This window comes from Canis lupus, chromosome 9 (genome assembly GCF_003254725.2).
Source record: "Canis lupus dingo isolate Sandy chromosome 9, ASM325472v2, whole genome shotgun sequence".
In the NCBI taxonomy this organism is placed as follows: domain Eukaryota; kingdom Metazoa; phylum Chordata; class Mammalia; order Carnivora; family Canidae; genus Canis; species Canis lupus.
Genome location: NC_064251.1, coordinates 28010616 through 28034604, shown reverse-complemented (window position 1 = coordinate 28034604; position 23989 = coordinate 28010616). Strand labels below are relative to the sequence as shown.

The 23989-nt window shown below is 36.7% G+C and overlaps 1 protein-coding gene across 13 annotated transcripts in view; it reads left to right on the top strand.

Moving 5' to 3' along the window:
• Nucleotides 1–23989, top strand: part of SPAG9 (sperm associated antigen 9) — a 145979-nt gene that overhangs the window by 95474 nt on the left and 26516 nt on the right. For 7 of the 13 annotated variants that reach the window (XM_025440309.3, XM_025440308.3, XM_025440307.3 and 4 more), the window contains 10 exons: nucleotides 4182–4303; nucleotides 10972–11029; nucleotides 12045–12197; nucleotides 12672–12723; nucleotides 14937–15067; nucleotides 17660–17716; nucleotides 18895–19068; nucleotides 20042–20171; nucleotides 22672–22761; nucleotides 23336–23503. In XM_025440309.3, coding sequence (XP_025296094.1) covers nucleotides 4182–4303; nucleotides 10972–11029; nucleotides 12045–12197; nucleotides 12672–12723; nucleotides 14937–15067; nucleotides 17660–17716; nucleotides 18895–19068; nucleotides 20042–20171; nucleotides 22672–22761; nucleotides 23336–23503 — 1135 coding nt within the window. Of the gene's footprint in view, nucleotides 1–4181; nucleotides 4304–9241; nucleotides 9254–10971; nucleotides 11030–12044; nucleotides 12198–12671; nucleotides 12724–14936; nucleotides 15068–17659; nucleotides 17717–18894; nucleotides 19069–20041; nucleotides 20172–22671; nucleotides 22762–23335; nucleotides 23504–23989 lie in introns of all 13 variants that reach the window. The other 6 variants (XM_025440306.3, XM_025440305.3, XM_025440302.3 and 3 more) reach the window with 1 other exon arrangement.

Sequence of the window (23989 nt, the reverse complement as noted above, 5' to 3'; positions counted from 1 at the left end):
ATCTAAACCACATCCTTATGCTCTTTTCCTTGCTTCTTCTGTTTCTCAGCTGGGATTCTGTGAGAAAATTAAGTTCTGCCCTAAGGCATCCTTGTATATAATGAATTAGCTACACTCCTGTGCCTCTAGAATTGAGAAAATAGTCCCTCAAATCATTTTCTGTATTCTGTGGATCAAATGAGGAACCCTGGTTTTAGAAAAGTTGTGATACTGGCTGTTGACTTTATAGTAGAAGACGACAAGGATATAGTTCCTTAAACCACCATCCCTCCTTTTATCCTCTCAATATAATTCTCAGTTTGTGTTACATGAACATTCATTTTTAAAATCATTATGACAGTAAATATTGATCATAGCTTAGTCACAGAATATACTGTGATTATTTTTCCTATCTTTTGCAACTTTACTTTTCTAGAATTAGTAAAACATGGTAGATTTTTGTTTCATTTTATTTGCTTAGGCTTCTACATATCTATTGCAAGTTCATGGACAGATACCTTGCGAATCATAAATATAAGCACTTTCAAAATGGCCAAATATAAAGCCAGTTTCCTGGCGCTCTGTCTCCTGGCGTCTTCTATTCCCATTCTCTAGTCTAGGCTCTCATGGGTTCTGGTCCTGGCATTTGCCCTCACTTTCATACTGGGAATTCTTGTCACTTCTGTCCTCTGTCATATCTTCTGTTTCCTGGATCCGAGATCATCTTGCTGCTGCTGCTTCTTTCTTTTCCTTCTAAGATTTGTTTATTTATTTTAGAGAGAGAGAGTACAGGAGGGGCAGAGAGGGAGGGGCAGAAACAGAGGGCATCTTGCTGCTGCTGCTTCTTTCTTTTCCTTCTAAGATTTGTTTATTTTAGAGAGAGAGTACAGGAGGGGCAGAGAGGGAGGGGCAGAAACAGAGGGAGAGAGAATCTCAGACTCCGTGCTGAGCACAGAGCTCCGCATGGGGCTTGATCTCAGGACCCTGAGATAACAACGTGAGCCAGTGAGCCAAAACCAAGATCGAAGCTTAACTGACTGCACTACCTAGGTGTGCTTTGTTTATTGATGTATGCCTTTGTTTTGACAGAACATATTCCTTTTTCTTTTCTTTTCTTTTCTTTTTTTTTTTTTTTAAGATTTCTTGATTTAAGAGAGAGCACGTGTGAGCAGGGGGAGGGGGGGAGGGAAAGAATCTCAAGCAGACTTCATGCCCAGCACAGAGCCTGATGTGGGTCTTGATCTCATGACCTGAAGATCATGACCTGAGCCAAAATCAGGAGTTGGATGCTCAACTGACTGAGCCACCCATCTGCCCCTTGACAAAAATATTCTTACTAGCTTTCTGGGCAAAGGCTGCATGGAAAGTAAAAAAAATATTTTTTTTAAGATTTTATATATTTATTCATGAGAGACAGAGAGGCAGAGACCCAGGCAGAGGGAGAAGCAGGCTCCATGCAGGGAGCCTGACGTGGGACTTGATCCCGGGTCTCTAGGATTACGCCCCGGGCTGAAGGTGGCGCTAAACCGCTGGGCCACCTGGGCTGTCCCAGGAAGTAAATTTTTGGAGAACTTGAATATGACAAATGTCATTTGAAAACACGATTGATAGTTTGGCTAACAGAATTCTAGGTTGGAAAATCTTCAAAAGTTTTCCTTCAGAATTGTGAAGACATTGTTCATAATCATGTTGAGTTTGAAGAGTTGGCCATTTGGATTCTTGCTTTTTTGTTTATTTTCTCTGGAAGCTTTTTAGGATCTTCACTTTATCCCTGATATGTGCCCTCCCCCGCTTTAAAAATACATTCATCATGTGTTTGACGTAGGGATCTTCCTTGTATCTTCTTGTATATGGTAAATCTTTTCATCTGGAAATTCATTATCTCCCAGTTCTGAGGAATTTTCTTATTTCTCCTTACTGTTGTCTCTTCCTCTCTCTTTCTGGAATATCTGTTAGGTGGATTTTGAGCAGTCTGGACTAACCTTTATAATTCCACCCTCCCCCTTCTGTTTTTGTTCTAATTTTGGGATGATTTCTTCAATTTTATCTTTCAGCCCTCATTGATTTTTTTCTTTTCCCCTAAAAGTATTTTTTTCTTATTAAAAAACCTTTATTTATCAAACACTGCCTAGTCACCACCTAAAAGCAGAGACAAAGTCTTAGTATTTCTTTCTTTCTTTTTTTTTTTTTTATGATAGTCACAGAGAGAGAGAGAGAGAGGCAGAGACACAGGCAGAGGGAGAAGCAGGCTCCAGGCACCGGGAGCCCGATGTGGGATTCAGTCCCGGGTCTCCAGGATCGCGCCCTGGGCCAAAGGCAGGCGCTAAACCGCTGCGCCACCCAGGGATCCCTAGTCTTAGTATTTCTAAGTGCATAGAAGTTACTCAGTGAATAGTTGATTTCTTTTCCCCCTAAAAGTTTTTAGAATTACTCTTTATAACATCCTATTTTTTTTTATGTACACAATGTTTATTCTGAAAAAAAAAAAAGTTGTGTGTTTTTTTTTAATTTCTTCTGCTGCTTGCATTGTCTCCTTTTGCTCTGAGTGCCTCTGTTATAGTCCATTTGTTTTTAGACTCTTTATTTTATAATAAAGGCCTTCTTTAAAAGTTTGGTGCTCCATGGCTGTTTTGCTGGTACTTAGGTAAGTAATGCAGATACTCTGGTTTCCTGCTTTTAACACTTAAACATGGCTTCCATTGTTTAGGGAGCAATGCTGTGGGGAGGGAGATCTCTGTTCTGGAGGATTGGATCGCACTCATACTGCTTCTTGTGCTGTCTTTCTATTGTTTTTCATCCTAACCTTCTGTTTTATGTTTCCCCTTTACATGTATCTTTCTTTTTCTTTTTTCTTTATTTTTAAGATTTTATTTGCTTGAGTGAGAGAGAGAGAGTGGCGAGCACAGAGGGAGAGGGAGAGGGAGAAGCATACCCTTGCTGAGCAGAGAGCCCAATGCAGGGCTTGATTCTAGGACTCTGGGATCATGACCTGAGCTTAAAGGCAGATGTTTAACCTCCTGAGCCACCAGGCACCCCTGCATGCATCTCTCTATAGATTGCTGGTTCCTTCAATTCCTCCTTCAGAGATTCTGGCAGTATACTGAGCTCCTCCCTCAACCTCAGTGCTGACATTTCAGCCTTTTCTGGTCTGTCAGATCAGTTTTGTTTGCCTGTATTCCATCTTACAGAATTTTGTTCACAATTCATCTGCTGTAATTTCTTTTTCTATTGCCTATGTCCTATTGGGCGGTAAATAACTATGTTTAGTCCACTAAGTTTAACTGGAAATCCTATGGAAATTTTTTAAAAAGATTTATTTATTTATTTTAGACAGAGCTGAGTGAGAGAACACACATGAGAGAGAGAGAGAGAACGCGCGTGCACGCGAGAGAGTGCGCACTAGCAGGAGGGGGAGAGGGAGAGAGAGTCCTAAGCAGACTCCATCCTGAGTACAGAGTCCACGTGGGGGTCAATCCCACAACCCTGAGATCACTATCAGAGCCGAAACTAAGAATTGGATGCTTAACTGACTCTGCCACCGAGGTGCCCCAACTATTTTCTATTAATATAATATGAAAGCACAAACATACACATATCCCCATTTCCTTCCATATCCCATATTATAAAGCTTCTTCTATATAAGTATTTGTATTCTTTATTTTAACAGTTACTGTAATTGCCCTTAAAAGAAAAACAAAATGGCCATGCCAGTTTATATCTAGACAACCTATTAACATGGTAGTTAATATCATGGATTCTGAAGCCTGACTGTGTGCAGGGTTTGAATCCTGCCTCTTTGACTCATTTGCTGGATGACCTTGGTGAATTCCTTAATCTCTTTAGTTTCCTCTTCTATAAAATTGGGATAATAGCACCTCCTTTAAGTCAGTGTGAGGATTCAGTAAGGTAAACTAGGTAAAGTGCTTGTACAGTGTCTAATATAATGAAGAGTAGTGCTCTGTTAGCTATCATTTATTGTTTGTGTTTACTGAGATCTGACCAAAAATAAACATTCTATATTTTCTTCAACAGTTCTTTCTGTGGAGTTTAATGGTAATTTTTTAGGAAACCTTTTAAAAATCTTTTAAAATTACATTTTGTATTAAATGCAAATTACAGGAGACAATTATTTGCCTATTGTATTCACTTTACACTTTTGAAAAAGCCTGTAATATTTGTTGATTTTTTTTTCTGTTGCATAGCACTCCCACCAAAGGCATAGAGAACAAAGCTTTTGATCGCAATACAGAATCTCTCTTTGAAGAACTGTCTTCAGCTGGCTCAGGCCTAATTGGAGATGTGGATGAAGGAGCAGATTTACTAGGTATGATAGCTTATCTGAAGAAGTATCATACTGTAATAGTTTTTTAAGTGATTTAATTGAAAATTCCTTTAAAGTGTCCCTAACTGCTGCTCAGTAGCACAGTTATTGTACTTTCAGGTAATAAATAGGAACGTAGTCTTTGAGATCACAAGTTTTATTTTATTTATTTATTTATTTATTTATTTATAAAGATTTTATAGAGATCATAAGTTTTAAATGAAAGTATCTTTGTGCATGGATATCCCTCAAATTGAATTGTACTTTAATTTGTATTTTGAAAATCATACAGCACATTTTATTAAACATGTGTTTAATATTATTTAATATTAAGAATATATTATATTCTTTAATATACTTAATATAATAAGTATTTCACATAAGGAGCACAGTGATCAAAAAAAAAAAGAAGAAGGAGCACAGTGATTTTTTTATATATATATATGAGTGTGTGTGCATCCAGGTGTGTGGATGTGTAGATGTATAGATTAATAGGTAGTTAGTTCCTGGCTTAGGTAGACTTCTTTAAATTCTATTGACCTTAATTAGATAAGAAAATATAATACTTGGGGTCTATTTATTTATTTATTTATTTGTGATTTCACAACATATTCTGTTTGGAAATGTAATCATTTTAGAGTTTGTGTTATAGAAGATACCTGGTTTGAAAAAGAATACTGCATTTGACTGTTCCATTATTTATCTGATAACCTTTGCCAAGTAGTTAACCTCTCCTGGCCTTAGTTTCTTTGATAAAATGAAGGAGTTGGATTCTAGTTCTTGGGTTGAGCAAACTGTGGCTCATGGGTCCAAATTCAGCTCATCTCTTCTGTGTTCAAATAAAGCTTTATTGGAATACAGCCCATCTCATTTATTTACTTATTGTCTATAGTTGGTTTTGCGCCCAATAGCAGAATTAAGTAGTCTATAACAGAGATCATATGACTTCCAAAGACTTAAAATATTCACTATCTGACACTTTACAGAAAGAATGGATAGACTTCTTCTCTAGGGGATCTCTGAAGTCTCTTTCAACAATAATTACATATGTCAATTAGTTTTGGCTTGCCTTTCTTTTAACTTACAATCTTACAGAAATTGAAAGCCTTATTGTATTAAAAAACCTATGCCTTTGGAATAGAAACTGGTCTTTAAAATTTTTTGTATCTATTATTGACATTATAATTCAGACTACAGTGTTCTCAGAAGGTGCTGTTAATTTTTGCAAATATGGGGTGGGATTACTTGCATTAATTTGGGTTAAATTTATTGATTACCATTATATTCTTCAAAGTATGAAGTATTTTTTGAAGGAAATATAAGTTCTGTCTAAATGGAACTCATAGTCTATCTAGTAAGAGAGATTGAAAGTTTATTATAAGTAAAACTTTTTAAATTAGACATAAACTCCCACTGTTAAAGTCTAAGTAAAGTATTGGAAGCAATTGAATGAGTTTGCATTTCTCAAGGAGGGCTAAAGATTAATTCTTAAGAAACACCCCATTTTTACATTTTAACTTACACTTTAAATTTAGTTAACTTTAAATTATGAATGAAAAGTTCCGTTTAAGAAACTGAGTCCCTGGCAAAATTGAAGGATAGATGCAAAAAATGTTAGAAGAATTTTTGTGTTTAAATTTGCATTCAAATTTATATACAATAAAATTCACTCTTTATGATGAATTTTTTTACTTTTGCCAAAGCATAGAGTTGTATAATCACTACTAGAAGCAATATACGTCCCCAGAAAGTTCCTTCATGTTGCAACTTTGTATTTAACTAGAATGAAGTATTTGTAATGCAGTTTGTATACCCTGCTACTCATAATCCAATATTGAATAATATAATTTTTGAGGTTGGTGGTCTCAAACATTCCTTTTTGTAAAAGTTAAGAAGCCACAGAGTACTTAGAAATAATTGTAGTCTTTTAAAATCAGGTATTTTCTGAAAGCTTCCATTCTTTAAGTCAGAAAATTAAGCATAATGAATAGGTTAAAAGCAAAATCCTGATACTGTGGGTTTCTTTCTACTTTGAAAATAAGAAATAGACTGTAAACTAGTGTCTTTTCCCTTTTGCAGATAATGATATATTTATCTCTAGAATGTTCCAGATTAGAAGATTTTACTCTAATACCTTGAGTGTAGTGACTTATGCCTACGTGAATACCTTTTGATCGAAGATGGTAAATGAAATTTCCTAGGCTCATATTTGTTCCCTGGCTTATCTTCTATACAATTTCATGATAGCAATTGAAGTGTAATATTAAATGGAATATAGTGAAACTAAAAAAATTGTTTCCCAAAGTTCTTTAATTGACTTTGGGTTGATAAATAAGTATGCAACCCATTTCTATAACTCATTATTCATTTTCTTAATTACTATATTATTGTAAAACTCTTCTCTTGTTCAAGGATATAAATTTTTGTAATCATTATGCATATACTCCACACTTAGATTATTTTTTCCCCAGATTTTAGCAATTTAAAAGAGGTAAACCCCTCCCCACTCCATTTGTCCTTGTCCTTTGACTTTCTTATTTTTGTCAGTCCTTTTTCCATTCACTTTAGTCATGTACTTTCCACAGCCACACTCAAGAACTTGGAAATTGCACATCCTACTCTTGGGGTTTTTTTCTTTCTCTTGATTATCCTTCTGTATTTTCAACTTCACTGTCTTTACTTCTTCTATTATCATTTAAACATGTTCAGATGTTTTCCATTTAATTTTTTTTAAAGATTTTATTTATTTATTTATTCATGACAGACAGAGAGAGAGAGGCAGAGACACAGGCAGAGGGAGAAGCAGGCTCCATGCAGGGAGCCCGACGTGGGACTCAATCCCAGGTCTCCAGGATCACACCCCATGCTGAAGGTGGCGCTAAACCGCTGAGCCACCAGGGCTGCCCAGGTGTTTTCCATTTAAAAGTGAAAGCACTGCCCCCTTCTAACCCTCCATCTTCAGTACCTTCATGCCCTATCACTCACTTAGGTTCCATTTCTGGTCACACCTTTTTGCAGCACTATCAAAGAGATATCTCTTCTGTGTCTGACACTATTCTAGATGCTTGTGATACATCAGTGAACAAAGCAGACTTCTTGAAAGTAAAGCTGCTTTTAACTGCCAGGATTTCCCTTTCTCACTTGCATCTCATCCCCCGGTAGTCTGTGTGGGATTATTCCCTGCACTCCTCTTGTGTGAAACCACCTTCTTTTTTGCTATATTCAGCGGTTCCTTCTATACTCTTTTCATAGAACTCTTCAGATAACCTTTTGTCTTTAACACCATCTTTGTTGGATTTCTGTGATAGCAGACTTTCCTACCTCTGATTCTTCTTTTTCAGTCTTCTTTGCAGGATCCTCTTTTTCTGCCCATCTTTCAGGATATCAGTATCCCAGGCCTGCTTCTTTGTTTGGGAAATCTTATTTGCTCTTGTTTCTTGGCTTTTGTGGATAATTGCTTCACAGTTTTTATCACTTTCCAAGATCTTTTTCTAGTGCCACAGACTATTATTTCCAAACACTCCATGAGACACACTTAAGATGATTTGTGGGGCTTTACCCTTAATGTGTCTAAAGGTCAGTTTATCATGTTCGTTGTCCTGTTCAAGGCTGTTCTTGGTCCAGCACCATACTGTCTCAGTGAATGCCTCACCGTCCACTCAATTCTCTGTTCAGAATCTCTCCTTTTTCCCTCAGAACCAATCACCATGGATTGTTTACTCCTTTTCTTAAAAAAAAAAAAAAAAAATGTATATGTAACTCTTTATATATCTCCTTGCCTCTATTTAAATGGCATATCCTCCTATTGGAATTCTGTCTTGATCCCCTAGTTAAAGCTTAGTTGTCCTGGAAATGTATTCTTGTGGCACTTGTTTTCTTTATTATGCCACTCTTTATACTTCACTGTGATTTTATACATACTCATCTCCCTGGGTAGGCTATAAGCTCAATGTCAAGACAACTTTGTCCTTTGCTCATATGGAGTCTTGAGCACCATAGCACAGTGATTAAGTGAATGGACCGCTAAACAGAATAGTTCTTTTTTTTTTTTTCTAAAGATTTTATTTATTTATTCATGAGAGACAGAGAGAGAGAGAGAGAGAGAGAGAGAGAGAGGCAGAGACACAGGCAGAGGGAGAAGCAGGCTCCATGCAGGGAGCCCAACGTGGGACTCGATCCCAGGACTCCAGGATCAGGCCCTGGGCTGAAGGCAGCGCTAAACCGCTGAGCCACCTGGGCTGCCCCAGAATAGTTCTTATGGCTTTATTTCACCTCTAATTCTGTGATTCTTCACCTTTTAGGATTAAAACTCCTTTATGGGAGAATTTGTAAGAAAGCAGTGTATTTTTGGAAAAATGCATGTACAGGTAGACAAAATTGTGCATACTTTCTCAAGGGGTTAACAGATAATTTGGAGGCCCAACTATGGAGCTAACTTGAGGATTGATGCTAAAATCCAAATGAGACTTCTATGATTTTAAAATCTGCCAGGCAATTTTTACATGTTTTAATAGGTGAAGTTTTCAAATATGTTAGACCTAATAAATTTATATTTGGTTGAAACCTTGAATAGAAATGCAGCCACTTCAAGTTATGTTTTTCTTATGGTTATGAGTTAGCTTTTATCAATACATTTCAAAGTGAAAATTTTGGACAATCCAACTGATCATATATTAAATTTATACATGAGATTTTGAGAGAACACTGAGAATGTGTAAATTTTAGAAACTACATTAGATATGATTCCCATGTAGTACATATTTCAGATTTTTTTCTTATTTATAATACTTACACTTTACTGTGTTTAGTTAATGGTTTCTCTACATCTTTTAAATTTTATTGTCTCCTCTCTCTCATTGAAATTAATGAGCGTAGATCTTGCTTTCTGGAAACAATCTAATTGTGATTCTCATTCATTTTTCTCTTGGGCTGCTTACCCAGGGGAATATTCTGGTGTGTATGCTTTTAAATACTTTAATATTACTGCTTTTTAAGCAAGGTGTTCTTGGCTGCTATTCTCATGTAATGCTTTCTCATCATTTTTTTTCTGCTCAACTTTTTTTTTTTTTTGCCTTCCATATATTTTCAGCTTTTATGCTTATCTCCCTACATGCTTGAGAGTTTATAACAAACATAGTCATTACGTAAGCTTTTTTCAACCAATCTAGACTCAATTTCTTCTGACTGTATAGCTTTATTGAAAGTTAACATTAGTCGACAGCAAATATTTCAGCATATCTTGCCAAAATTCATTTGGAATTGTAATTTGAAAACCATTTTAGTTTGTCTTTATTTTTACCTTCTGGAGAATACATAGATGATTAAATAAGCTACTATTTCTCATATTTAATTCTTCATGGAGAAGTACCCTGATCTTTGAGAATATTTGAGAAAATGATAATATAGACAAAATATGAGTTCATGTGTGAGCATTGAATTTTTAGCATTCCTAGGTTGGTTTTAAATTATCTTTAAGTCATTTGAAATACTGCTTTTTAAAAAATCAAGGGACATGATAACTCCTTTTCCTTATGTAGTTTTCTTAGGATTTTTCCTTCCTGTATAGCTGGGTTATATTAATACTACTTCTTCCATTATATGCGGTTTTCTAATTAGCTTAGGATAAGTGAATGCTGAGTCTTTTGCTTTGCTTTGTTTTTTGCTTTTTTGTCATTGTAGTTTTTTGAGATACATTCCCTAGATGTTGTTTTATTTCTTCAGTTTCTTATAAGTGGCAAATTAAATAACTTTCTTCTCCCTAAAGATCATTGCATTGAATCTTGCTTTGAGTGCTCTGCCTATATTACAGTCCTCATTAAGTTATTAAACAGGATTCTGTAAAGTAATAACTAAACATTATCATTTCAGAGGTGGCACTTTGAGAGAAACTTTATATTATTGATGTGGGATTTTCAATCTAATCATTCAGTTTCATTGTGCAAAAGAATTGGTAAAGCATTTTTTTAAGGTATAACATATCGAAGATCATCCCTTAGGAATGAAGGAAATCATCTTAATTTCTGTCTTTCGCACATCATTATGCATTAAATCATAACACTGATTCCAGATGTATTTCATATCATGCATAAAGCTTTACAGATTAATAATCTATTTTCATGCTGTTTCTTACATAAAACATTTCTTGTTCTTTGTTTTTGCTTTACATGGAATGCATGGGCTTTAAGACCATAATTTCTTTGGTAAGGTTTCATCTGCATTGGGGTTCCGTCTTTCTTTGGCCTTGTTTCTGCCTGTTCTTTCTTAGTAACACTTAATTTTTAGGCAAAAGCCTACAATACCAGCTGTGATTTGCAAATGATTTTTGATCTTTATTAATGCTTACTCTTTTCTTCCTCTAAACATTTTACTGCTGCTTTTTAGAATATTTGGCAGAAAAGTCTTGATCATTTTGAAATATTATCTATGAGAAACAAAATATAGACTAAGTTACAAAGAATTGGCTAACAATCTTTAGTTTTGTTTTGTGATAGATAATCATTTATAATTCTACAACCTATATAAGTAGATATATGAAATGAAATTATAGACAAAAATAAGGTTACTAAAGGACAGATAAAATTTATAAATTAAAATTTGAGGCTCTAGTTTATATAATACCAGTTTATATAATTTTTAATAATTTTTTGAAAGCTTTTTTTTTTTTTTGATAGGAATGGGTCGTGAAGTTGAGAATCTTATATTAGAAAATACACAACTGTTGGAAACCAAGTAAGTATATACAAAATTTTAAAAGGAACACAAGATATTGAATTTTCTCATCTGAGTCAGTGACAATATTTAATATAACACAGCATGCGACTGCCGTTGAGCTACCTTATCTTGTTCCCCTCCCTGTGTGTTTGCTGTGTGCACACATGCATAAGCAAATGGGCAGTGGGACCCGATTTCACTGATGGATAGGTTTTGTTGCTCTGTTTTATTTTTTGCAAAAACAGATTTTCATCTTCTTTCCACTCTACAAGTATTTGTGTCTCTTAACCTTCTGGATTTGTCATGTGCTTTTTTGGCTCCCTCCCCTGGAATGCCCATTTTATTTTCTCCTGGGGTTTCTTTATTTCTACATAAATATTTTGATCTATACCCAACCCAGCTCTCCTCTATAGTTGTCGATTTTCAGGTATAATTTGTGGGGTCTTAGGCCCTCAAACATATTGGAGTCTGGTTTAGTGGGGCAGGTCCTGAGTCCTGTGGAAAGCAGTCCAGGTCCCTTTGTTAATTTGCTGTGCCAGAGCAACTTTGGAACATCTGGGTAGATCCAAAATAGAATGCAGTGATGAGATACCATGCCCATCTGTACCCAAAAGAACTAGATCTTAGAATTTTTTTTCCAGTTTTTTTCCCCCAGGTTTAGACTTTTTACTCATCAGTTATTAAAAGGTAAATTGAAAGATAAATTTTACTTTATTGATTAGGTAATTTTCTTCCTCAGAATTTAACAACAGTATCCTTATGGATGCTGTTTTGTAAAAGTTTAATCTTAGTTAATTTTGACATTTTTATTAGTTGGTGGTCTGTTTTGCTTAGCTTATTCTTCGGTTAAGTGGAAGAGTGAAAACTTGCATGATTGTGTTTTTTTTTATCTTGATCTACAAACAATACCGGGTGGAATCTCTTTAAAATATTCAGTTATTCAGCTTTGACAGTGTAGTTCCTTTAGTCTGAAAGAGAACAGGTTGAAAGAGTATTCATTTGTAACGATATATGTGCAATATGTGTTTCTTAGACATGCTTTGAATGTAGTGAAGAATGATTTGATAGCAAAGGTGGATGAGCTGACCTGTGAGAAGGATGTGCTGCAGGGGGAGCTGGAGGCTGTAAAACAAGCCAAGCTGAAGCTAGAGGAGAAGAATAAGGAGCTGGAGGAGGAGCTTAGGAAGTAAGTTTTCTCTGTGGTCTTCTGAACCCAACTGTCTTCGCCAGGGTGCCAGAAAGGGTCTCAGGTATCACCCTGATGTCGGCCTCTCTGTCCATAACTCTTAAGAGGCAAGGAGCACGAGTGGCCTGGAAGGGGGCCAAGTGCCGGGTGCTGATTCCACTGTGAGCATGCCCCTTCTCTGACCCAGTGTCATCATTGTCACTTTTTGTGGCTGTCATAATATGAAAAAAGTTAGTAGAACCATTCTAAAATTTGCTAATACAGAAATTAGAAACATTTTTTCCCTTCACCCAGCTTTCTTTAATACCTGTTTTTTTCTGAGAACAGTGCTACACTAATGTTCCCCTAAGTGAAGGCAGCTAAATACTTTGGAAAGAAAAATAATTATTTAGTGTTGATTAAAATTTTTGATATACCCTTTCATTCCTTGAAAAGATGAACTCAAATAACATATTCTGGTTTCTTCCCCACTAGAGCTCGCGCAGAAGCCGAAGATGCACGGCAAAAAGCAAAAGATGATGATGATGTAGGTTTATGATTTCAGATTTTTTTTCTTACTGCATTTTGGTTTTTAAGAAAATCTTGCTAATTAAGCTTTGGATACAGCATTATAGAAAGGAAGTCAGAAGATCTGTTTGTGGTCATAAATAGGATAGCTCATGCTCCCACATGATATCCAGAGGCTAAGCTTTCTGGCTACATGTGGTGTGCCATTTTTTTTATGGCTCTGTGGTGTGACCTCTGTTTGCATGTTCAAGCTCAAGGACCAGCCGAAACATTGTGGGTTTTATTACTGTTTGTTTTATCTCAAATTTTCACTTAGAAATATGAAAGCTTAATAATAAAAGTTACTTATGGTATTAAACATAAAAAGATGAATTCTAGAACTTTAGTTGTAGGCAGTCAGCTTATATTGTTTTCAACATATGTAAATACAAGACTAAATGAGTTTCTTGTCAATATAATTAGCATAGTGGTAGTTCTTTTGGTAGCTAGATTATCATTCCTGTAACAGAGGTTTGCTGGTCAACCATCAGACTTTTTTTTTTTTTAAAGACTATTCTTTTTTTTTTTTTTTTAAAGATTTTATTTATTTATTCATGAGAGACACACAGAGAGAGGCAGAGACACAGGCAGAAGGAGAAACAGGCTTCATGCGGGGAGTCTGATGCGGGACTCGATCTGGGTCCCCAGGATCAGGCCCTGGGCTGAAGGCAGGCGCTAAACCACTGAGCCACCCGGGCTGCCCCAAGCATCAGACTTGAGATATGTGGGTACCCTGTACAAAATGATTACTTAATACTCCTGCTATATTGCTCTTTTTTTAATGTATAATACTTGGTACCTACCAAAAATATATGTGTAATATATGTAAGTTTTGAACATAATAATTTAACAGAATGAACCCATCACCTAAGAACTAGAACATTATCAAACACTGAAGCCACCCTATGCTTCTCCCCTCCAGAGGAGACCACTATCCTATATTTATCATTTTCTTACCTTTCAAAAAAAATGATTTTATCAGGGCACCTGGTTGGCTTAGTTGGTAGAGCGTGTGACTCTTGATCTTAGAGTCATGAGTTCAAGCCCCACATTGAGTGTAGAGATTAATTTACAAAAAGTTTTTTAAAAATAATTTTATATCACACATATATGTATCCCTACAAAATATGGTTTCATTTTCCTTGTTTTTTATTTCATACTTGGAGATTTACTTCTTATATTCAGCATTATGTTTTTGAGATTCACCTATGTTGTAGTATAGTGCTGGAAGTTATTCAGGTTCACTGCTCATTGTATGAATATATTATAATTTATATATCTGTTTTCCTATTAATGGATATTTAGGTTATTTTCAGCTTTTTACTACCACAAACAATGCTGTTGTTAAGGAACATTATAGTGCAAGTCTCCTGGTACTTAGGAATGTGATTGCTGTGCTGCAGAATCCCTGAAGCCTCTGTTGTTTGACTTCTGTTTAAAGGAGAGGCAAAGTTTGTAGTAGGAAAACAAAGGAAGTGGTCACCAAGGTCTAAACTCAGCGTCTTTCTTAACTGTCCCACCCATCAGCAAAACAAAAGCTCTACAGTTAAACCAGTCGTCCTCCCCAGAAAAGCATTTAGGAATTGCAGTAGAAGGAAGGTGACTTGAGCATGCTTTTGGGTCTTACCGTGCTTATGTCCTTTACCCTCCCTAAGAAGAATTCTAGTTAATATACTTGTCTCCAGCTTGTATTTCTTTTGGGGCTTTAGTGACTCTTAAGAGTTGGGCGCCTTGTACCTAGCCAATATATGTAGATGATGGGTAGTTTGAGATAAATGAACCCCTTTCAGAACTAACTTGTAACAAATTGCTGAATAATTAGCATGTAACTTTAAAAAATGTTTTAGAGGAACGTTTCCAGGGAGCATGTTAAATCTGTATAGATAGGTTAATAACTTCTTTAATCTCCTTTGGTTTTAGCTCAGAATCTACAGTGTTCTTATTTCCTTTGTAGTATGTTCAAATATCTATATTTCTATTCGGAAATTTAATTGTTTGCCTCTTTTCAGTCATAAGTAATTATTTAAATCTCTTTGGTGATTTTATTTTTATAAGGTTATTTTTCTTTAAATGTTCCAGTAGATTAGAAATTAAGAAGCATTTCAAAGCTTTAAGATTTTGCTTAAGTTTAACATAACACCAAAAACAAATAATAGGCTCCCAGAGTGATCTGCAGCATTCTTTTTGTTACAGAGTGATATTCCCACAGCCCAAAGGAAGCGGTTTACTAGGGTAGAAATGGCCCGCGTTCTAATGGAGAGAAACCAATACAAAGAGAGATTGATGGAGCTTCAGGAAGCTGTTCGATGGACAGAGATGATTCGGTTTGTAGGAGAAGTGCCTCTTGGTGCTTTTCTAGTTTTGTTTCCTAGGTTTGAACATTCCTTTACTCAGAACCAGAGCCCTGCCTTGGGGATCCAAACCTCTTATTCTGTTTATTAGGAAATACTTTCTAAAGTAACACTAGGAATATGGACAGAATGTGATCAAAATGGGTGCCTTTTGGGCAAAGGGCCCTTGGAGAATGTTCCTATGACCTCTAAAAGGGAATTGTTACTACTTAGGAATGATGGTCATTTTTCAAAAGAATATAGAAATTGACACTACTTTTACAGTAATGTTAGGAAAAGATAAAAATTTCATGTGCCACCCAGGAAACAAAATCATTTTTACTCCTTGTCTTTCTGTAAAATACTCGTCTGATTTCCCCTCCTTCCTGGCTATTCATGCAAAATGTACATTCCATTGACATCTTTATTGATTGGGTCTTAGCTCTCACCTGATGCTGCCATCTAATGGCCATATTCTCAGTAATAGTGCTCCTTACTTTAATTTAGGAAGCGCTCATGAGAAGTTTGTGGACTAGTTGCCCCCTAATTTGCCCGTATTTTTGAGTTTGGATTCCTACCTCAGATTTACCAATAACAGTACACATACACTGACATGTTGTTTTAAAGCTTATGAACATATTTTTTAACCTCCAACTTTTACTTCTTTTGATCACATTACTTAACAGTTTATATGTCCTTTAGCAGTGTCATTCTAGAATGAAAGTACTTTGTATAGCACATTTATAATTTGCTAAACTTGTAATTGCTGCTAAGAAGGGATGAGTATTCTAATCTTCATTAAATTGATCAAAGAAACTAATGTACTAAGCAGTTTGTCCTTAAATATTTAATAGCTATTAAATAAATAATAAATGTTTTAAAAATTGAAGGAGGAACACCTTGGTGGCTCAGTTGGTTAAGCCTCCAACTCTTGACTTCAGCTCAGGTCATGATCTTAGGATGGTGAGATCAGGCTATGTTATTGGGCTCTGCGCTCTGCTGGACATCCACCCCCGCCCCTCCCGCCTGCAACTCTCTTCCTCTCGCCCTCCCCCACTCTCTCTTTCAAATAAATAAATAGATAGATAGTCTTTTTTAAAAATTGAGGTATAGAGAGAGTCTCCATTTTTTTTAAAGGTTTTATTTTTTTATTTATTCATGAGAGTCGTACAGGGTGGGGGCAGAGAGGCAGAGACACAGGCAGAGGGAGAAGCAGGCTTCATGCAGGGAGTCTGACATGGGACTTGATCCCGGGTCTCCAGGATCATGCCCTGGGCTGAAGGCAGCGCTAAACCGCTGAGCCACCCGGGCTGCCCTCCATTTTTTTCTTTAAGATTTATTTATTTTAGAAAGAGAACATGAGCCAGAGGGGCAGAGAGAGGGAGAGAGAATCTCAAGCAAACTCCACATCCTGCTTGGAGCCAGCATGGGGCTCAATCACACAACACTGAGATAATGACTTGAGCCAAACCCAAGAGTCAGATGCTCAACTGACTATGCCTCCCAGGCTCCCCAGCGGGCTCCACTTTTTTTCATTGCTACTTTTTTTTTTTTTAATATTTTTTCTTTATTTATTTATGATAGTCACAGAGAGAGAGAGAGAGAGAGAGAGGCAGAGGGAGAAGCAGGCTCCATGCACCGGGAGCCCGACGTGGGATTCGATCCCGGCTCTCCAGGATCGCGCCCTGGGCCAAAGGCAGGCGCCAAACCGCTGCGCCACCCAGGGATCCCACATTGCTACTTTTAATTCTAGCAGCCATGTGGTAGTCCACAAGTGAAAAGACGTGGTGCCTCACTTTTAACTTCTTCATTGAATTAAAAGATGTTTTCAATTTAGTTCTTAAAAAAAAATGTGAAAAGTGAGCTTTGATAGAGCAGCATCCTTACCACCTTACTAAATAAGTTTGGAGTGCCTTGCCTTATTTCCTGAAATGACCAATCTAGTTTATCCTCTTCTCTGGTAATCTTTTCAGTAATGGGAAAGTTTTTAGTCCTGTGAAAAAGGACCTGAGCAGTAAAGTTCCAGGCTGTTTTGTGAGAGCTGGAGCATGAGTGCAATAGAGACCTTTATGTAAAGATAAGGATTCACAGGACAGTATTTTGATAAAAGGGAGAATTGGAGGATATCTCCGCAATAAAATTTTTTTTAAGATTGTATTTATTTATTCATGACAGACAGAGAAAGGCACATACAGGAAGGGGGAGAAGCAGGTTCCTCGCAGGGAGCCTGATGTGGTACTTGATCCTGGGACTCCAGGCAGACGCTCAACCACTGAGCCACCCAGGCGTCCCTAAAATTTTTTTTAATATTTACATTCAGGCATGTTGGCTGTCCATTCAGTACAGATAACAATCTTGTCTCTGCCAGTGGACTGAACTCTTTGATGGATGGATGGTGTTTTATTTATCTTAGTTGTATAGCCTTTACAGGCTGACTGACACACGATAGGTCAAAACAGCTGTTTACTGAATTTGTTGATTCTCTTTTGTGTATCCTGTGAACTTGGATCCCCTGTTCTCCAGACAGAAAGCTAAAACACCTCACTAATAAGACATTTTTTTCTTTCTTTTTCTTTTTAAATATAGTGCATCAAGAGAGAATCCAGCCATGCAGGAAAAAAAAAGGTCAAGCATTTGGCAATTGTAAGTATCTAACAACACATAAAGACAGCAGGGAGCACTTTGAGACAAGATTACAGTCAAAATTTATTTCTAAGAATGATTTTGTGTCTCCTTTCTTTTTAAAATTTGGAATATATGGCTAAATTGAATTTTTTCTCTTTGATATGTAGTGTGCCAGCTCGGTAAGGCTACTCTTGAGGACAAACATATGCTGTCGTAAGCTGCATCCTGTTGGTTATGCACTTGGTAGAATCTTCACTAAATTAGTTAAAAATTATGGGGAATTATTCATAGAGTCGATGATTACCTGGGTCCTCAGTACATAAGTTACATGGATTCACTGGTTGTCTGATTGTAAGGAGCTTTACAAAGTAAAGCTTAGAAAGTCAGTGTCTATAGGTTTGAGTAGTGTGTGTATTTATGTGTTTCAGACTTGAATTATGTTCATGCCAGAAGAACTGTGTATTTACTGTACTTAAAACTTACCCCTTTTGGTGAATCAGCTGTTTAATAGAAGTGTTAATTCTTTTAAGTGGTTGTAAAGGTAGACATATAAATTGAGCTTAATAAAAAATGTACAGGATGTATGTTAAAATGGTAATATGTGTTCCAGTACTTTACTACTACTTTTAGAACTGGCTAACTAAGCTTGTGTTCAAACCATGCGGCTATAATCTTGCTGTTTAACACAACTACTTATCAAGCAGGAGCTAGGACCCATGTTATTTCTTCATTACAAGAAGTTCCCTGTACTTAAGAGAGTCTTCCTTTCTTTTTTTTTTTTAAGCATTTTATTTATTCATGAGAGACAGAGAGAGAGAGAGGTAGAGACACAGGTAGATGTGGGACTCCATGTAGGACTCCAGGGTCACACCCTGAGCCAGAGTCAGACGCTTTACCGCTCAACCGCTGAGCCACCCAGGCGTCCTGAGAGTCTTCCTTTCATTGTGTGAATTGCTAATTAAAATGCAAGGATCTGCCATTCTAAGCAATAGTTTCTTAACTGAATGTCTGAGTTTGGCTGTGAACTATTGCTAAGGCTGCAGTGTAAGACTACAAAAAATCTTTATGCCAGTTTCTAACTCATTGCCTTGTAAAAGCACTGTGGAATTTGTGGAAATTTATGGATTACTTCATGTAATAACGGTCTCTCTTGCACATGCACTTTCTCGCTCTCACTCTCACTCTTCTCTTTTTAGTTTCAGCCGACTTTTCAGCTCCTCAAGTAATACAACTAAGAAGCCTGAACCACCTGTTAATTTGAAATACAATGCACCCACCTCTCATGTTACTCCTTCTGTCAAGAAAAGAAGCAGCACCTTATCTCAGCTCCCTGGGGATAAATCCAAAGCCTTTGATTTCCTAAGCGAAGAGTAAGTATTTTCTAAACTAGTGATTATGCTCTAAATAAGTTAACAGTTCAGAATATTCTTGCCCTTTATCAGGTCAGCTATAAGGTTCACATAAGTCTATAAAGAAACTATTTCTGTAACATGGCTGCCTACCTTTAAGTAGATTACTTGTAGTCAATACCTTTTATGAAAATTACATCTCACAGTTTCATAAACAGAAGTTGTTTTAAAATGTCTCCTTGTTGCTAACACTGGTAAATATTAGTAAAATATTAAAGGCCTACGTAAGCTTTTATCCTAAATGTTTGAACATTTCCTTTGGCATCAGAAGTTGATTTTGCCTCCTGACTCTGCTGCTCCTTGAGTACATGAACATGGACAAGCTAACCTCTCAGTCCCAGCTTCTCTGCCTGTAAATTGAGTATGATAACCGGACTCAGAGGCACAAGGGTTAAACTACATACAGTTTGTAAACTGTCTGACACACAGGAAGATTTGTTAACTATGACAGACACAGCAAGTCAGTTTGCATTTTTGTCTTCTGAAACAAATCATGGGGTCCAGAAATTAACCTTTATTATCTTCCTAAGAAGATACTGATTTATTGATCTTTAATCACTTCTAGCACATTCCCTGGCTTTAGAAAATTCTCACTAAATATTTGTTGAATGAACAAAAAAGGAGGAACTAAAAATATTTAAGAATTTTCCCTTTCATATGGCCAAAATCTGAAACCTGATAGAAATTTGATGGCTAATGATTCAACATAAGATACGCTGCTTGCTAATCTGTTAAAGCTTGAACACTTTACCTACTGCACAACTCTAAAAGGCCAGCGTTAGTATAACACTTCTTAGAAAGGCAGAACTCTGAACTAAACTAAACTGAAATTGTGCGATTTTTTTGTTGTTATTTTTGCTCTCTTAGCGAGAAAGGTGAGATATACTGTTGTTATAGTCCCTTAATTAAAAAGGGAAATTTCTTTGCCTTTTAGAACTGAAGCTAGTTTAGCCTCACGCAGAGAACAAAAGAGAGAACAGTATCGTCAGGTAAAGGCACACGTTCAGAAAGAAGATGGTAGAGTGCAGGCTTTTGGCTGGAGTCTGCCTCAAAAGTACAAACAGGTAAGATGTGAACATGATACGAGCATCTAGTGGGAAGTGCTAGGGGAAGGGTGTATGCCTGGGCATGGAGGAATCAAAATACCTGTATCAAACCTGCTCGTGGACTTGGCACACATTTAGAGAAGGGTTGAGGGTAGTGGTTGAGGGTAGCTGTTTTCTAGAGCCCCAGAGTTCAAAAGAAATGCCTGAGTCTGTGAGGAGGGAGAAGGGTCAACGGGGGGTTTACCAAGTGCATGGACTTGAGATAATCTACTGGTTTGTTTCTTGTTTTGTTTTATTTTATTTTTAGTGTGGTATAATTGACATACAGTATTATATTAATTTCAGGTATACAACATAATAATTTGATATTTTTATATATTGTGAAATAAATCACAGTAAATATAGTTAATATCGCTGAACATGGTTACAGATTTTTTTTTCTTGTAGTTAGAACTTTTAAGTTTTACTCTCTTAACAACTTTAAATATGCAGTGTAATATTGTTAATTATAGTTGCCATGCTGTACATTACATCTCCATGACTTATTTTATAACTGGAAGTTTTGTACCTCTTGACCTCCTTTACGAACCACTTCATCTACTTCTCACTCCTGCCTCTAGTGGCCACCAGTTTATTCTGTGTTTATGAACTTTGTTTTTTGTTTTGTTTTTTTTTTAAAGATTTTATTATTTATTCATGAAAGGTACACAGACAGGGGGCGTGGGGGAGCAGAGACACAGGCAGAGGGAGAAGCAGGCTTCATGCAGGGAGCCCGATGCGGGACTCGATCCCGGGACTCCAGGATCACGCCCTGAGCCATTGGCAGGCCTAAACTGCTGAGCCACCCAGGGATCCCCTGTTTATGAGCTTTGTATGTTTGTTTAAGATTCCACATATAAGTGAGATTATATGGTATTTGTTTTTCCCTGTCTGAATTTATTTAACATAATGCTCTCAAGTTCCATCCATGTTGTCGAAGATAGAAAGCTACTATTCTTTTTTTTTTTTTTTTTAAGATTTTATTTATTTATTCATGAGAGAGAGAGAGGCAGAGACACAGGCAAAGGCAGAAGCAGGCTCCATCCAGGGAGCCTGATGTGGGACTCGATCCCAACACCAGGATCACGCCCTGGGCCAAAGGCAGGCACTAAACCCCCAAGCCACCTAGGGATCCCCTACTATTCTTTTTAATGGCTGAATAATATTCTGTTGTATTTATATACCACATTTACCTTACATTTACTTATTAATGGACACTTAGGTTGTTTCCATGTCTTGGCTACAGTGAATGCAGAGAACATAGAACATCTATCATTTCAAGTTAATGTTTTTGCTTTCTCCAGATAAATACCCAGGAGTGGAATTGCTGGATCGAATAGTAGTCTATTTTTAATTTTTTTTAAAAGTCGTCTCTATGCCCAAAGTGGGGCTTGAACTCATGACCTGAGATCAAGAGTCCAGAGTTCTACTAACTAAATGAGCCAGGCATCCCTATTTTTTATTTTTTGTCCATAGTGGTTGCACCAGTTTACATTCCCACTATCCATGCATAAGGGTTTCCTTTTCTCCATATCCTCACTTACTGTCTTTTTGAAAATAGCAGTTCTGACAGGTGTGAGGTGGTATCTCATTGTGGTTTTGATTTGCATTTCACTGATGATTAGTGATATTGAGCATCTTTTCATGTACCTGTTGGCTGTCTGTATCTTCTTTGAAAAAATGTTTGTTTAGAACCTTTGCCTATTTTTTAATCCATTTGTTTGTTTGCTTTTGCTATTGAGTTGCATGTGTATCCTGCTCCATTTTAATATTTAAAGATTTCATTTAAAAAAAATCCTTTTTTAAAGTTTTATTTATTTATTTCAGAGAGAGAGTGAAGGAGGGAGAGAAAGAGGGAGAAAACATGCACAGAAGGGGAGAGGGGCAGAAGGAGAGGGAGACAGGCAGACTCCCGGCTGAGCGGGGAGTCTGATGCAGTGCTCAGTCCCAGGACCCTGAGATCATTACCTGAGCCAAAATCCAGTTGATCCCGTAACTGACTGCGCCACCTAGGTACCCAAGAAAACCACCTCTGGTTTTTAGAAGTTTTAAAAAACCATTGTCATTGTAGCCTTTCAAACTGTTGACTTAAACCTCATTTCAGGTTTGCAGGAACTTTACTTGTTTACTTCCATATTCCCTATCCATAAAAGACTCAGCACATGTGTATACACACACACACACACACACACACACACACACACACGTAAACCAAAATGTACATGAAGTAGTGTATCTCTTTTTTTTTTTTTTGAAGTAGTGTGTCTCTTATGAGCTCCCATAGTATCTTGTTTATTGGTTCTAACTGCCACTTGACTTCCTGCTTAATTTTCAAATAAGAATAACAAAATTAACTTGAACATGATTTCAAACATTAAACATGTACCAGCAGTGCTTGCCCATGGCTCAGTGGTTTTGTGAGTTCACTTTTGATGAGACTTACCAATGTGTCTTTTTCTCTCCCCTCCCTAATTACTAGGTAACCAATGGCCAAGGGGAAAATAAGATGAAAAATCTACCTGTGCCTGTCTATCTCAGACCTCTAGATGAAAAAGATACATCAATGAAAGTAAGTTACTTTTGAAGTTAAAGGAAATATTTCTTAAACTCTGGGTGGTTTTTCTTTCTAAAATCAAAAAGTTTAAATTCTACTTTTGTGGATGAAGTTATTGTTTATTTTGTAATTTTAAACTGGGATACTGGGGGAGCCTGGGTGGCTCAGTGGTTGAGTGTCTGCCTTTTGCTCAGGTCATGATCCTGGAGTCCTGGAATTGAGCCCCGAATCAGGCTTCCTGCTTGGCAGGCAGTCTGCTGTCCCTGCCGCCCCCCACTCGTGCACTCTCTCTCTCAAATAAATAAATAAAATATTTTTTAAAAAAATTAAAAAGCAAATAAACTGGTATACTTTGAATATTAAAGACCTGTATTCATGAAGTGCCTGTCTGAGTCAGCAGAACATGCAACTCTTAATCTCAGGGTTGAGCTCCACATTGGGGATAGAATTTACTTAAAAGAAAGAAAGGAACAAACAGACCTATATTCATGATCATTATATTTTTAAAGAAATGTGAAAATTTCTAAACATTTTTAGAGAGAAAATGACCTAATATTTTTTTTTTTTTTTTTTTAATAAAATCAAAAAGCTGTGGTGTGCAGTTGGAGTCAATTTATCAGGTGGGAAGACCAGAGATGGTGGGTCTGTTGTTGGAGCAAGTGTATTTTACAAGGATGTTGCTGGTTTGGATACAGAAGGCAGTAAACAGCGAAGTGCATCACAGAGTAGTTTAGACAAGTTAGACCAGGAACTTAAGGTAAGTGTGTGCACTAACATTTCACCTGGTTTTAGCTTTTTGGTCCAAAACTAACTTCTGGTCCAACTTCTTTCTATTTGGGATTATTATGCCTTTTCTTACTCCTCATGCTCTCTCTTTTTTAGATCCATTTTACTTAGGCATATTTTATATATGATAAGATATATACACTTGGAATGGGTACAGTTCAAAGAGTTTTGGCAAATGTATGCATCTATTTAAGAACCATCACAATCGAAATACAGAACATTTTTATCATTCATTTTCTCTAACTGCTATTTTTTAGTTTACTAATTAATACCAAAAGGTGGTTGTATTTTTAGCCTTTCAAATAACCTGAAAATAAATGCTTTACTGTTAAGCACAGCCTTATGAAAATGTGAATATACATATCATTTTAAATATTCATATTTCGGGAATCCCTGGGTGACTTAGTGGTTTAGCGCCTGCCTTGATCCCAGGGCATGATCCTGGAGTCCCAGGATT